At 35.7% G+C, this 14,918-nt stretch overlaps 1 protein-coding gene across 1 annotated transcript in view; it reads left to right on the top strand.

The window, feature by feature from the left end:
- The window catches only part of Slc22a3 (solute carrier family 22 member 3), a 110,688-nt gene that overhangs the window by 42,229 nt on the left and 53,541 nt on the right, over positions 1 to 14,918 (top strand). The window contains exon 4 of the mRNA XM_010631163.2: positions 9,960 to 10,063. Within this exon, the coding sequence (XP_010629465.1) occupies positions 9,960 to 10,063 (104 nt within the window). The remainder of the gene's footprint in view (positions 1 to 9,959; positions 10,064 to 14,918) is intronic.

The following is a 14,918-nucleotide window of genomic DNA, read 5'->3' as shown; positions in this document are numbered from 1 at the left end:
ATTGATTTCTGCTCTTATCTTTATAATTTCCTCTCTTGTTCGAGCTTTGGGTTTTTCTTGATCTTGTTTTTCTAGGAGTCTAGGATTCATTATTAGGTTGTGTATTTGAGCTCATTCTGTTTTCCTAGTGTGAGCATTCAGTGCTATGAATTTTCCATGTAGAACTGCTTTCATTGTGTCCCATAGATTCCTGTATGTTGTATTGGCATTTTCGTTTATTTGTAAAAACTTTCTGATTTCTTCTTTAATTTCCTCTGTGATCCATTGAATGTTGTTCAATTTCCATGTGTCTTTGAAGTTCCTATGGTTTCTTCAGCTATTGATCTCCAGCTTAATTGCACTATGATCTGATAAGATACAGGGAATAACTTCGATTCTTTTGCATTTATTCAAACCTGTTCTGTGAGCTAGTATGTGGTCTATCTTGGAGAATGACCCATGTGCAGCCAAAAGGAATGTATATTCTGATTTTGTGGGGTGTAACACTCTATAGGTGTCTAATAAGTCCATGCATTCAAAAGCTTGCTTACATTTAGTATTTCATTGTTGATTTGTTGCCTAAATGATCTCTCTATTTGTGATAGTGGGGTATTTTGATCCCCCACTACAATTGTGCTTATTTGGTTTTTCATGTTACTTAATATTTGTTTTATATAGTTGGGGCATTAATATTTGGTGCATATATGTTTATGATTGTCATCTCTTCCTCTTGAATTATTTCCTTTACAAGGATGTAATGGCCTTCTTTTTCTCTTTTAATGAGTTTTGGTTTGAAATTTACTTTGTCTGTGAATAAGATTGCTACCCTTGCTTTTTTCTGGGCTCCTGTTGCATGGAGAATTGTTTTCCATCCTTTCACTTTCAGTCTGTGGGCTTCTTTTTGCACTAGGTGTGTCTCTTGTATACAACATATTGTTGGATTCTGCTTCTTAATCCATTCTATTTCTCTTGATTGGTGAATTGAGGCCATTGACATTGATGGTTATAATTGATATGTACTGACATTATTGCCATGTTATTGTCCTTTTGTTGACTCTTTTTAATTTTTTGCCCTCTCCTTTTAGTTTCTTGCCTTGCCTATTTGATTTGGTCTGTTGGGCTTCATGGTGTTGTGAACTTCATTGTCTTTTTCTAGTATATTGTTTAGAATTCCTTATAGTGCTGGTTTGGTGTTCATGAAGTTTCTTGGGTGTTCTTCATCGTGGAAGTATCTTATTTCCCCATCCATTTTGAAAGAGCTTTGCAGGATACATCAATCTAGGTTGGAAATTGTTTTCTTTTAGGACTTGAAATACCTCACTCCAGACTCTCCTTGACCTGAGGGTTTGTGTTTAAAAGTGTGCTGTGATTCTGATGGGCTTTCCTTTGCATGTGATTTGTTTCTTTTCTCTAACTGCTTGTAATATTTTGTTCTTCTTTGGGGTTTCTGGAATCTTGATTATTATACATCTAGGTATAGATTTTTTTTTGATGGTGGCTAGTTGGAGTCCTGTATGTCTCACTTACCTGTATGTCTAATTCTTCCCCTCTGTTTGGGAAATTTTCTGTCATTAATTCTGTGAACAGCTTTTTTAAGTCATTTGCATTTTCTCCTGGTACTTCATGGATTCCTATCAGTCTTATGTTATTCTTCTTTGCATCATCTAGGAGTTGTTGGATCAATTTCTCATGATCCCTTACTGTTAAGAGACCTCTCTTTTCAGGTTCACTGATTGCAATCCTATCTTCTATAGCTGAGATTCTATCTTTGCATTCTTTTGTTCTGTTGCAAACACTTTCAATAGAATTTTTAATCTCCTGGATATCTGTTTGAATCTGTTTTATGGATTCCATTTCTTTCCTATGTTGGGCATTCATTGTTTCCATTTCTTTCTTATCCTGGGCCTTCATGGCTTCTATCATGGTCCTGAGCTCATCTATTTTTTTGTCAGTTTCTGTTTTTTGTCAGTTTTGTTTTGTCAGAGTCTCAAATTAGGACTTTCATTTTGCTCACCATCTCTATGGTTACCTGGGAAATTATTTCTGTTTTGAATTTTTCTAAAGCCTGATTGATCTGTTTTGTTACTTTCCTGTGCTGTGAGTTCAGAATGTTATGGTGGTTCACAATCAGGCTTTTCATCCTCCTTTGCCCTGCTGTTTGCCATTGGTGAACTGGAAGTCTGTCTTTGTGTCTTGCTTAAGCGTTTTCACATTTTTATTTTTGTTTTGGGTTGTCCTTGGTTTAATTTCTGTGTTATTACTTAAATCTTCCTGATATAGTTGCTCTTTTGCTTTTGAGTCCCTAATGACTCATAGACATTCTCATTTTCATAATATCGGAGAAAACAACTCGCTAAATCAATCACAATCCTTTGTCCTAATTGATACAATCAGCAAGACAATTGGAACAAGCACAACTTGCAAATTGAACCCTTGTGGTAGTCATTAATCTATCACCTTTAAACCATGTAAATTGAATTAAAATCAATAAGAAGACTAAAATATGTTTGCAGTGAATACATTTTTCATTGTAGCATCTTTACTATTTAGGATGGAGGCTTAGACAGAGTTAGGACAAGAGGAGTATATAAGTAAAAGAATTGGAGAAGGTTTCAAGTGAAGCCGGAGGACATAGAATGACTGCACAAATCTTTAGGAAACTATTATATTCAAAAGGGATATAGAGTGCAAGTATAAGGACAAGAATATATCCCCTTAACAGTAATAGGGGCTCACTTTATCTTGAAACTATTGACCCTTGAGTGAGGTAAAATGACAGAAGAAAATAACATAAAAACATGATAAAAGAGGAAATCTGAGTTAGGGCAGGAGCAGGAACAGAAAGGGAGATGAGGGATAATATGGTGTAGCAAGAGACTGAGATGGAGAAAGAGGACAGAAAAAAGAAAGAATTTGCAGAGTGGAATGAGGAAAAGAAAGAAAAAATGACTTTGAAGGGCCTCTTTCAGACTGTATTTCTGCTGTCACAATACACAATGTGTGCAGCCATGTGCAGAACCAAATCCCCTGATCTCAGCTAGCCAATGGCAGACCCCTGCAACACAGACTGACCTCAGTCTGCAAGGCCCAGATTGAGTTCTCTGACCTCCTGTGGGATTCAATTCCATACAGTTCTACTACAGTTTTCCCCCACCCTTTCTTTAAAGATGCTCAAAGTTGGGAGCTCAGAAAAATACCCTTTATAACCACCTATACCTCTGCAGAGTGGCTACAAGGACTGGCACAATCAGGAAGTCTGAGAGCAGGGGGGAGGGTTTTCAGAGGTGCCCCCGTGTCTACCTTCCATGTGCTGGAGCAATGGCGGCACCGGCAGGAGAGAGCATGGCTACCTGGTCCCACTGATTGGGCCTAAGCAGGACGGAGGGAGAGCAGATATCAGAACAGCTTTCCCAAATCTCATCTTCCTTGCCTCGGTACTTTTTAAGTATACAGTACAGTTACATTCATCATTGGGATCTTGTAACTTTACATGATACATCTTGGTTCTTATTTTTTCCCCATTCCCCTGCCCTCCCTTCACCCCCTCAACCCTCCCCTATTTAAAAAGACTGTTTCCATTTTTTTCCTTTTCTCATATTTTTTCTTTTCTCTTTTCTCCTTTCTCCCACCCTTCCCACTTCCCCTACACCTTTAGCCCTTTTCTTCCTATTTCATGATATCAGTTCTACAATTTGAATCTTATTTGCACTTTTGGTTTTTCACACCAAAGAAACTATTTGGTATTTACACATGTGTATCTTATTTACTTCACTTAAGAGTATGGCTCCAGTATGCATCCATTTCCCTATGAGTGACTCTAGTTTCTCATTATTTATGGCTGAGTAGTACTCCATTTTATAGAAAACCACATCTTCTTTATCTAGTCTCCAACTGATGGGAAACTGGGCTGTTTCCAAGTTTTAGCTATTATAAACTGTGCCACTGTAAACATGGGTGTGCATATATCACTGTGGTATGGTTCTTTTAATTCTTTTTGAAAGATAGCCAGTAGTGGGATAGCTGGCTCAAATGGAACTTCTAATCTTAGTTCTTTGAGGTATCTCCATATTGATTTCCATAGTGGTTGCACCACTCTGCACTCCAACCAACAGAGAAGAAGGGACCCTTTTTCCACACACCCCTACCAAGATTTGTTATTGGTTGATTTCTTGATAGCAGCCATTCTTTGTGGGGTGAGGTGGAATCTTATTGTTGTTTTCATCTGCATCTCTCGAATGACCAGTAATGTTGAACATTTTTTCATATGTTTATTTCCTGCTTTTACTTCTTTGTCTGAGAAATGTCTGTTCATTTCAGATGCCCATTTTTGAATTGGGTTTTTATATTTGGGGCCTAATTTTTTTTAGTTCTTTATATATTCTAGGTAATAGTCATTTGTCTGAGGAGCAGGTGGTAAATATTTTTCCCATATTGTAGGTTGATTCTTAGCTCTGTTGGTGATTTCTTTTGCTGTGCAGAAGCTTTTTAATAAGATGAGATCCCAGTTGTTGATTCATTGTGCTAGTTCCTGTGCTACTGAGGATTTGTTCATAAAGTATTTTCCTATGCCAATGTCTTTGAGAATTTTCACTAATTTATCTTCCAGCAAGTTTAGTGTCTCCATTTTTATATTTAGATCTTTAATCCCCTTGGATTTTAGTTTAGTGCATGGTGAAAGATAAGGGTCCAGTTTTAATCTTTGGTGTGTTGAAGTCCAGTTTTTCCAACAGAATTTATAAAAGAGGTTATCTTTCCTCCACTGAAGAAGTTTGCTTCCTTTGTCAAAGATGAGTACATCTGGGGTTGTTTCTGCATATTCTAATCAATTCCACTGATCCTTGGGTCTTTTTCTTTGCCAGACCATGCTGTTTTTATCACAGTGGCTTGTAGTATAGTTTCAAGTTGGGGATTGTGATACCCCCTCTCATGTATTTGTTGCCTAGAATTGCTTTTGGTATTCTAGGTCTCTTCTGGTTCCAAATGAATTTTGGATTGTTTTCTCTAGTTCAGTGAAATACACTGTTGGGATTTCAATTGGGATTGTGTTGAATCTGTATAGTAGTTTTTGTACATGGCCATTTTCACTATGTTGGATCTTCCTACCCAGGACCAGGGGGTATCTTTCCATTTTCTTATATCTTCTTTGATGTGTTTTTCCAGAGTTCTGTAGTTTTCATGGCAGAGTTCTTTTGCTTCCTTCATTAGATTGATTCTTAGATATTTCATTTTTGGGGATGCTGTTGTGAAGGAATTGTTTCCCTAATTTCTTTCTCAGTGAGTCCATTATTTGTGTGCAGGAAGGCTACTGATTTTTGAGTGCTCACCTTGTATCCAGCTATTCCACTGAAAGTGTCTTTTGTCAGAGTTTTTTGGGTCTTCTGTGTAGAGTATCATATAATCAGCAAATAATGACAATTTAACTTCTTCCTTTTCTATCTTTATTCCTTTTATTTCTTTTTCATGTATAATTGCTATGGCTAATGTTTCCATAACTATATTGAACAGGAGTGGTGATGGTGGACATTCTTGTCCTCTTCCTGTTTTTAGTGTAAATGTTTTCAGTTTTTGACCATTTACTATGATGTTGGCTGTTGGTTTTTCATAGATAGCCTTTATCATCTATTCCAATTTTCTACAGGGTTTTTTTTTATCATGAATGGGTGTTGAATTTTGTAGAATGCTTTTTCTGCATCTATTGAGATAATCATATGGCTTTTGTCTTTGACTCTGTTAATATAGTGGATCACATTTATTGATTATGTATGTTGAACCATCCTTGCATCCCTGGGATAAACCCTACTTGGTCAGGGTGTATGATCTTCTTGATGACCCTCTGTATTCTGTTAGCCAGTATCTTATTGAGGATTTTTTCTATCTATGTTCATTACTGAGATTGGCCTTTAGTTTTCTTTCTTGTTTGGGTCTTTTCCTGGTTTTGAAATCAAAGTAACACTGGCTTCTAGGAATGAATTTGGAAGTATTGCTTCCTTTTTAATTTCAATGAAAAGTTTCAAAAGTAGTGGCAGTAGGTCTCTAAATGTTTTGTAGAATTCAGGAGTGAAGCCAACAGGGTCTGGTCTTTCCTTAGTTGCTAAACTTTTAATTACATTTTCAATTTCACTGATTGTAATTGGGGTGTTTAGAATTTTTTTTTGTCTTCTTTGTTCAACTTTGGTAATTCATAAGTATCAAGAAATCTGTCCATTTCTTCTGTGTTTTCCATTTTATTAGAGTACAAGTTCTCGAGGTTGGTATTGATGATCCTCTGGATTTCTGGTGGATTTGTTGTGACTTCACCTTTTTCATTCCTGATTGGATGGATCTGAGCTTTTTCTTTCCTTTTTTTACAAGGTTGGCTAAGGATTTATTGATTTTATTTATTCTTTTGAAAAACAAATTCTTCAATTCATTGATTTTTTTTTTGGTATCATTCTCTTAGTTTGCATTGAATTGATATGTGCTCTGATCTTTATAATTTCCTCCCTTGTATGAATTTTGGGTTTGTCTTCCTCTTCTTTTTCTAGGAGCCTAAGATTCCTCATTAAGTTTTTTATTTGAGCTTGCTCTGTTTTCCTAGTGGGGGCATTCACTGCTATGAATTTTCCACATAGAACTGTTTTCATTGTGTCCCATAGATTTCTGTGTGATGTATTGGCATTATCATTTATTTGTAAAAACTGGCTAATTTCTTCTTTTCCTCTGTGACCTATTGATTGCTCAGGAGAATGTTATTCAATTTCCATGTGTTTGTGAAGTTCTTACAGTTTCTTAAACTATTGATCTCCAGCTTAATTGCACTATGGTCTCAGAATATACCTGGAATAACTTTGATTCCTTTGCATTTATTTAAACATGCACTATGAATTAGTATGTGGTCTATTTTGGAGAATGACCCATGTGCAGTCAAAAGGATGTATATTCTGATTTTGTGGGGTGGAACACTCTGTAGACTTCTATTAAGTCCATTTGTTCAAAAGCTTGGCTCAGTTCTAGTATTTAGTTGTTGATATTTTGTCTAGATGATCTGTCTATATGTGATAGTGGGGTATTAAGGTCCCCCACTACAATTGTATTAGTGCTTATTTGGTTTTTCATGTCCCTAATATTTGTTTTATATAGTTGGGGGCATTAATATTTGGTGCATATTAATTGTGATTGTCATCTCTTCCTTTTGGATTGCTCCCTTTACAAGGATGTAATGGCCTCCTTTGTGTCTCTTAATCAGTTTTGGTTTGAAATTTACTTTGTTTGCTAATAAGATAGCTAGTGCTGCTCTTTTCTGGGTTCCTGTTGCATGCAGAACTATTTTTCATCCTTCTACCTTCAGTCTGTGAGTTTCTTTTTGAACTCGGTGCATTTCTTGTATACAACATATTGATGGAATTTACTTCTTAATGCATTCTGCCAGTCTATTTCTTTTGAGTGCTGAATTGACATCATTGACATTGATGGTTATAACTTATATGTATTAACTTAACATTGTCAGGTTATTTTCCTGTTGGTGGTTTTTAAAAAATATTTCCCTCTCTCCCTTTAGTTTCTTGCCTTGCTTAATTTATTGGGCCTCATGGAGTTGTGGCCTTCATTGTCTTTTTCTAGTACATTGTTTAGAATTCCTTGTTGTACTGGTTTGGTATTCATAAAGTTTCTCAGGTGTTCTTTGTCATGGAAATATCTTATTTTCCCATCCATTTTAAAAGAGAGTTTTGCAGGGTACATCAGTCTAGGTTGGAGTTTGTTTTCTTGTATGGCTAGAAATACCTCACTCCAGGCTCTCCTTGAGCTGAGGGTTTGTGGCGAAAAGTCTTCTGTGATTTTGATGGGCTTTCCTTTGCATGTGATTTGTTTCTTTTCTCTAACTGCTTTCAGTATTTTGCTCTTCTGTTGGGTTTCTGGGATCTTGACTATTATATGTCTAGGTGTACAATTTTTTTGATCAGAGCAAATTGGAATCCTGTAAGGCTCAGTTATAGGCTTGTCAAATTCTTTTGCTCTGTTTGGGAAATTTTCTGTCATTAATTCTGTGAACAGCTTTTGTTAAGTCATTTGTACTTTCTCCTGCTACTTTACGCATTCTTATCAGTCTTATGTTATTCTTCTTTGCATCATCTAGGAGTTGTTTCATGATTCTTTACTGTTTTTAAGAGAGCTCTCTTTTCATTATCAGTGACTGCAGTGCTATCATCTATATCTGAAATTCTATCTTCACATTCATTCATTCTGCTGCAAATGCTTTCAATAGAGTTTTTCCTGGATATTTGTTTGAATCTGTTTCATGGATTCCATTTCTTTCCTGTGTTGGGCATTCATGGTTTCTATCATGGTCCTGAGCTCATCTATTTTTTTTTTGTCTTTTTCTCTTCTAGAGTCTGTAATCATGTCTTTCATTCTGCTCACCATCTCTGTGAGGATCTCTAATCTGGGATATTGTTTCTGTTTTGAATTTTTCTAGAGCCTGATTGATCTGTTTTGTTACTTCCTGTATTATGAGTTCAGTGTCTCCTGGTGGTTGATTGTCAGACTTTTCCACCTAATTTCCCCTGGAATTTGCCATTGTTGAACTGGAAGTTTTTATTTGTGCCTTGCCTAAGTTTTTTCTCATTTTTATTTTTGTTGTTCGGCTTTCCTTGTTTTAATTCCTGGGTTAGTATTTGATATTCCCGATATAGCTGCTCTTTAGGTGTTGAGTCTCTAATGACTCAGAGACATTCTCATTTTCATAATATCAGAAAGGACAACTCATTAAATCAACCACAACCCTTTAGCCCAATTGATACAATCAGCAACACAGTAGTATCAAGCACAGTTTGGAAACTGACCATTTGTGGTAATTATTAATCTATCACCTTTAACTATGTGAATTAAATAAAAATCAAGGACCAGCCCAAAATATGTTTATAGTGAATAAACTTTTTAATATAGAACTTTACCCTTCAGGATGGAGATTTAGAAGGAGTTGGGAAGAGAAGACTAGATAGATAAAAGAATAGGAAAAGGTTTCAAGTGAGGCCAGAGGACACAGGGTGATCACACAAACTCTAGGAAACTGTTGAACAAGAGGGAAAGACAGAGTGCAAGAACAAAGATAAGACTAGAACAACTTGACAGTAATAGGGAAGCTATAAATTGTACTCACTTTCCTTTGAAACTAATGACAGTTGAGCAAAGGAAAAAGAAAAAAGAATAGAAAAAGAAAGAAGAAATCTGAATTAGTGCAGGAACAAGAACAAAAAGGGAAATGAAGAAAAACATAGGAGAGCAAGAGACTGAGCAGGTAAAAGAAGAAAGAAAAAAGGAATAATTTGCAGAATGGGAAAAAATAAAATTTTAAAAATTAAAATTAAAAATAGGAAAAGAAAGAAAAAAAATTGAAGAGCCTCTTTCCGGGTATATCTCTGCTGTCACAATAGACAATGTGGGCAGCAGTGTGCAGAACTAAGTCAATTAGACCCAGCAAGCCAACATCAGACCCCTGAGATTCAGGCTGAATTCTGGATGCAAGGCCCAAGTTGAGCTTCTTGACCTCCTGCAGGGTTGAACTCTGCAAGGTTCTACTGCATGTTCCAGCTGCTGTTCCCCTGATGATAGTCCAAATTCTGATGAAAGGTGGTGATCCTTCCAACTTACTAAGTGTGGAGGTCTGATGTGCCTTTGTTGCAGTTGTTCACTTTCATTCTATCTTCAGTAAAATGGCCTTTATGACCACTTGTGCCTCTGCAGTGTGGATCCAGGTACTGGAACAACCAGGAGGCCAGAGAGCATGTGGGGGGAGGTGTATTGCAGTTCTAAAAACTACATTTTTGCAGTTATTTAAACTGACAAAGTATTTCTATATCCATGTAAAATATATCAGTGATAAATTTTCAAAATTTAAGGGGTATTTGATCAAGTGTTTAAAGACCAGTGATCTGTACAAGAGATAAAGTACTTCAAAGGCATGTACCCATGAGTCTTCAGGTGTGTTTTCATTGTCTTCCCAGTTCGACCTTGTCTGTGTCAATGCATGGATGCTGGACCTCACCCAAGCCATCCTGAATCTAGGCTTCTTGACTGGGGCATTCACCTTGGGGTATGCAGCAGACAGGTAGGTAAAGATATGAAAACCAGTTTACACACTATAACATCGCGCACACACATATGGAGAGGAGCATACTTTGTGTTAACTGTTTAAAATATTTTCATTAAATCTGGAATTCTACCAGTCATGACGTTGATACATTTGGTTTGACTATCTTCCCTTCTCAGATTTCATCTCCTCACTCCTTGAACTAGACAAAGGGTGAAGCTATTCCTAGTGAGTCTGAAAGTGTTCAAGGGAAAACACAGACCTGAAGACAATGACATCACAACTGGGATGGCAGGAGGTTTTGCTGAATATAGCAATTTTGGGGTCCTGGTTTGATTAATATAGTACTAAAATCAGCCCATTCCAAATTTAGTTCACTATTTTTAACAAAAAAAGAATCATTGTACATATTCTTCTACAAATTTAAGACTGTGAGAAAGGAAAATTTCCAAAAACTGTTTAAAGGCTTTTAGGTAATGTTTTGTGTTCATAAACAGAACTGGCTGGCTAATGGCTGATGACAATGGAAATGTATAGACAAGACCATTGTACATTCTATTTGAATATTCTTTTGACACTGTTGTTATTGGCAATCATATTCATGTTTAATTCTATTACTTTATGCTAATTCTAACTAAAAATATTTGCAGTGATTTAATAATTTTCTGTACCCATGAGAAGGGGTACAGAATGTGGATCTTTGACCTTTGGCCATATCTGGCTTGGCAATGCTCAGGTCACTCCAGCTCAACCGTTGCTTTGTCCTTGTGGTCACACTTTTCACCAGGTAGTGGTCAGGGTCCATTTCAGAGAACAGCAAACAACAATTAATTAGCTGATCAACAATAAAATGCCTCAAATCCCATACTGAAAATATGTGTTTGAAAATCTGACTTTGATCAACCCAGCACTTCAAGATCGGTAAATCCTCCAGTTTTTTCTTCTGTCATTTTCTCTTTCTCCTTCAGTTTCCTCTAGCTCTTTCCCAAAACTGTACTTCACACCCATATTTTTCCTTTACTCTTTGTAGTTTGAAGCTCTTCCCTCTCAGTCTTCTCTTTTATCTCTGCCCTTTTCTACTCTTTCTATTTGTAGTCTTCCAAACTTCATCTTTGCTTTCCTAATACCTCCACTACTACATTTCACTTTTCTAGATGGCTACAATTTGGAATTGGATTGTGTTTTTAAAATATTTATTTTATTTTGCTTTTAGTCTTGTTAATTTAAACTTTTTAAAATTAGGCTTTCCTTTCTCTGCAATTCTCTTCTTCACAAACAAATAACTAAACAGAACAAGGAAACCTACATGACCTAATCAGGGGTTGAGTATCTGTTCTTAGTACTTTGAAGGTAATGAGTCAGACCTAGGAGAAACAGAGCCCTGAATAATTCTCCTTCCTGCCAGTGCTGACTGCTTTTCAGTTTCTTCTCTTCTTCTGTGTCTGTGATATATATGTATGAAGAAAAGAATAAGAAATAATTTAATAGCCCATACATCTATGAGTGGACACTGTAGGTAGGAGATGTAGAGAGTAATTTTAAAATGTAGGTTTGGACTTCCATTTTTTGTTCAGTATATGAGAAGTCATTACATAGTCCTAACAAATACAAAGCTGAAAAAAACTAAGAAATCAGCAAATCTGCTTACATTTATAAGAGAAATGAGGTCATAGGAAAAACTGCTGCCCCTAAAATTGGAGAGATAGGTAGACAGATACAGAGAATTGAAACAACCTGAGAGAAAGGACTGGATAGGGAAACCTGAACTGAAATGATGAATGGCTGGAGGCTCAGTATGGATAAGTTTGAGAGTTAAAAACTCCAAGGAGTGTAGACTTCTGGATCTATCCCCAGCATCACAAAAACATGGGGCTTCCCACATTTTTGTGATTTTTATCTCCTAGAGCCTTTTGGGGTTATCACAGTAATTATGAAGAGAAATCTTTCCACATTTCCAGCAGGAAGAGGGGGAGAGAGTATAAATACAACCCTTTTGAAATATGCCAGAGCATTCTGTTTATCTTAACAGGGCTGCCCTCCGGAGAGACTAAGTAACCAGAACCTAAAGTGGTGTTTATAGGAACCTAAATGACCTGGGGTTGGGGGGAACATATGGGGACACAACTATCTCGAGAGCTTTCCCTGTAGGAGAAGGAAACTCCCGTATCCAGGCCACTCTAACCATCCTGTGCTCCTTTTGGAGGAAGAAAAACTGAGAAACACTTGTTTTGCTCAAAGTCCAGAGGATCCCTAAAAGGCTGAGATCTAAGCATAGTATACTTCTCTTTGCATCTCTCAGTACCACATTGGGAACACCATTTACAGCAGTCTCTCTCTCTTTTTTTTCCCATTGTTTATTGGTACATTTAAGGTAAATAATACAGTTACATTCATTATTGGGATCTTGTACCTTTACATGATGTATCTTGGTTCTTAGTTTTCCCCATTCCCCTGCCCTCCCTTTACCCCCTTCCCTCTTCCCTATTTACAAAGACTTTGTTTCTATTTTTTGCTTTTCTCTTTTTACCCAGTAAGCCATGTCCACCTGTCAAGAAAAAAATCATAAACCATACTAAAAGGCAGAAAACAAACAAAGAAAATCCCCACATCTTGAAGAGAGATAGTAAGCATTAGAACCAGACTCAGATATGATAAGGATGTTGGAATTATCAGATCACAAATTTAAAAACTATGGTTAATACGTTTAGGGCTTAATGCATAAATTAGATGATGCAAAAACAGCTTCTCAATGTACCCAAATAGAAGGAAATTCTAAGAATCAAAAAGAAATGCTAAATATAAAATACTGTGACAGAAATAAATGCCATTAATGGACTTATTAGCAGACTGGATATGGCTGAGAAAAGAATCTCTGAGTTGAAGATATCTCAATAAAAACTCTCAATGGAAAGCAGAAGAAGAAAAGACTAAAAAAATATAAAACCTAGAACAGAATATTTGGTAACTGAGACAACAGAATGGTGCACACATAATGAGGACATCAAAAGGAGAAGAGAACCAAAAATATTTGAAACAATGACTTAAAATCTCCCCAAATTAATTTTAGCTACAAAACCATAGATCAGTAAGTTCTTAGAACACCAAGCAAGGTTAATGCCTTCCCTAAACTGCACAGGGGCATATTATATTCAAACTATAGGAAATCAAAGCTAAGAAAAATATACTGAAAGACACCATAGTTGGGGGTAAGGAACAAAGATACAGAAGGAACAAAGATAAAAATTACACTTGACTTCTCCTTAGAAACTATGCAAGTAAGAGGTGATAGATGTGAAAAAAAATTACCAATCTAGAATTCTGTATTCTTCAAAGTTGTCTTTCAAAGGTGAATGAGAAACTTTTACTTAGACAAGCAAAACTTGAGGGAATTTGTTGCCAGTAGACAGATCTTGCAAGAGACTTTAGAAGTTCTTCAGAGAGCAGGAAAATGATACAAAGAAATGATATAAAGAAAGGAAGAGCACTGGGGAAGGAATAAGTGAAGGTAAAATAATTAAAATTTTTGTATTCTTAGTCTAACAACAATTTAGTCAAAATAATAATGACAGCAATAGATTTAATTATGTATGTTTATATTTCATATGTATATACTTTTTTATACTTATGTATAAGTGAAATGAAATGGCAGCGATTATACAAGGGAAAGGAATTTTTTCTTATAACCTATTTTCATTAGGTGTGAAGTATTATATTGTTTTTTAAAAGCAAATTTGGATTTAGTATAAATGTATATTGCAGATTCTATAGCAACTACCAAAAATAAGTTTAAAAAAAAGACATAAATTACATGTTAAAAGAAAATGAAAAGTATATTTTTAAAAACTTAGTTAATGGCGCAAAAGCCAGAAAATGTGGAAGACAAAAATAAAAAATGGCTGTTCATCCAACTGTGTCAGTATACCTAAATGGATCAATTAAAAGATAATTGAGGCCGGGGATTTAGCGCAGTGGTTCCACCACCTACCTTGCAAGGACGAGGATCCAAGTTCAATATTTGGTACCGGGGGGGTGGGGAGATAGATCGGAAGAGTGGATCAAGAAACAAGACATAATGATATGTTGTCTCTAAGAAACTTAAATTAAATGTAAAGATGCACACCGGTGAAAAGTGAATGGATAGAAAAAGTATACCAAACAAATGATAACCAAAACAAAATGGAAATATCAGACAGAAAACTTCAGAACAAGGGAAATTGTCAGCAATAAAGAGGGTCCTTGTAACATAATACAGAGATCAATTCTCCAAAAAGACATAACCATCCTTAATATGTATGTACCTAAAACAGTGTCAAACTATATGTGGCAAAACTGATTGAAATATAAAGAGAAATAAATTTAATCCATATTATAGTTAGAGATTTTATTACTTGTCCATCTGAAATGTAAAAATATAACCAGAAAATCAGGTGGAACATAGATGTGCTCAACAACATTCACCACATGTAGTTGACATCTGTAGATTACCTCATCCTACAGTGACAGAATACATGTTTTTTTCAAACTTATGTGAAACATTCAACAAAATCAGAATCTGGACCATAAAGCAGATTTTAACAAATTTAAAGGAATAGAAGTCATGGTATGTCTGCTGTCAAATTACAATGAATTAAATTAGACATCTGTAGCAAAAAGTTGAGGCATAATACTTCTAGTATAAAGTGGGCCAAAAAAACTCAAGAGAAATGTAAAAGTAGTTTGAACAAAATGAAAATGAAATTGCAGCTCAAATTTTGTGGTTGCAGCACTGGTTCATCTACTGGAGAAAAAGATAGAGCTAAATTCAGTTATCTAAACTTTTCCGAGAAACTAAAAAAAAAAAAAAAAAAAAAAAAAAAAAAAAAAAAAAAAAAAA

Source organism: Fukomys damarensis, unplaced genomic scaffold (genome assembly GCF_012274545.1).
Source record: "Fukomys damarensis isolate Sample0158 unplaced genomic scaffold, DMR_v1.0_HiC HiC_scaffold_14, whole genome shotgun sequence".
Classification (NCBI taxonomy): domain Eukaryota; kingdom Metazoa; phylum Chordata; class Mammalia; order Rodentia; family Bathyergidae; genus Fukomys; species Fukomys damarensis.
Note: the sequence above shows the minus strand (reverse complement) of the source record. Positions and strands in the feature narration are given on the sequence as shown.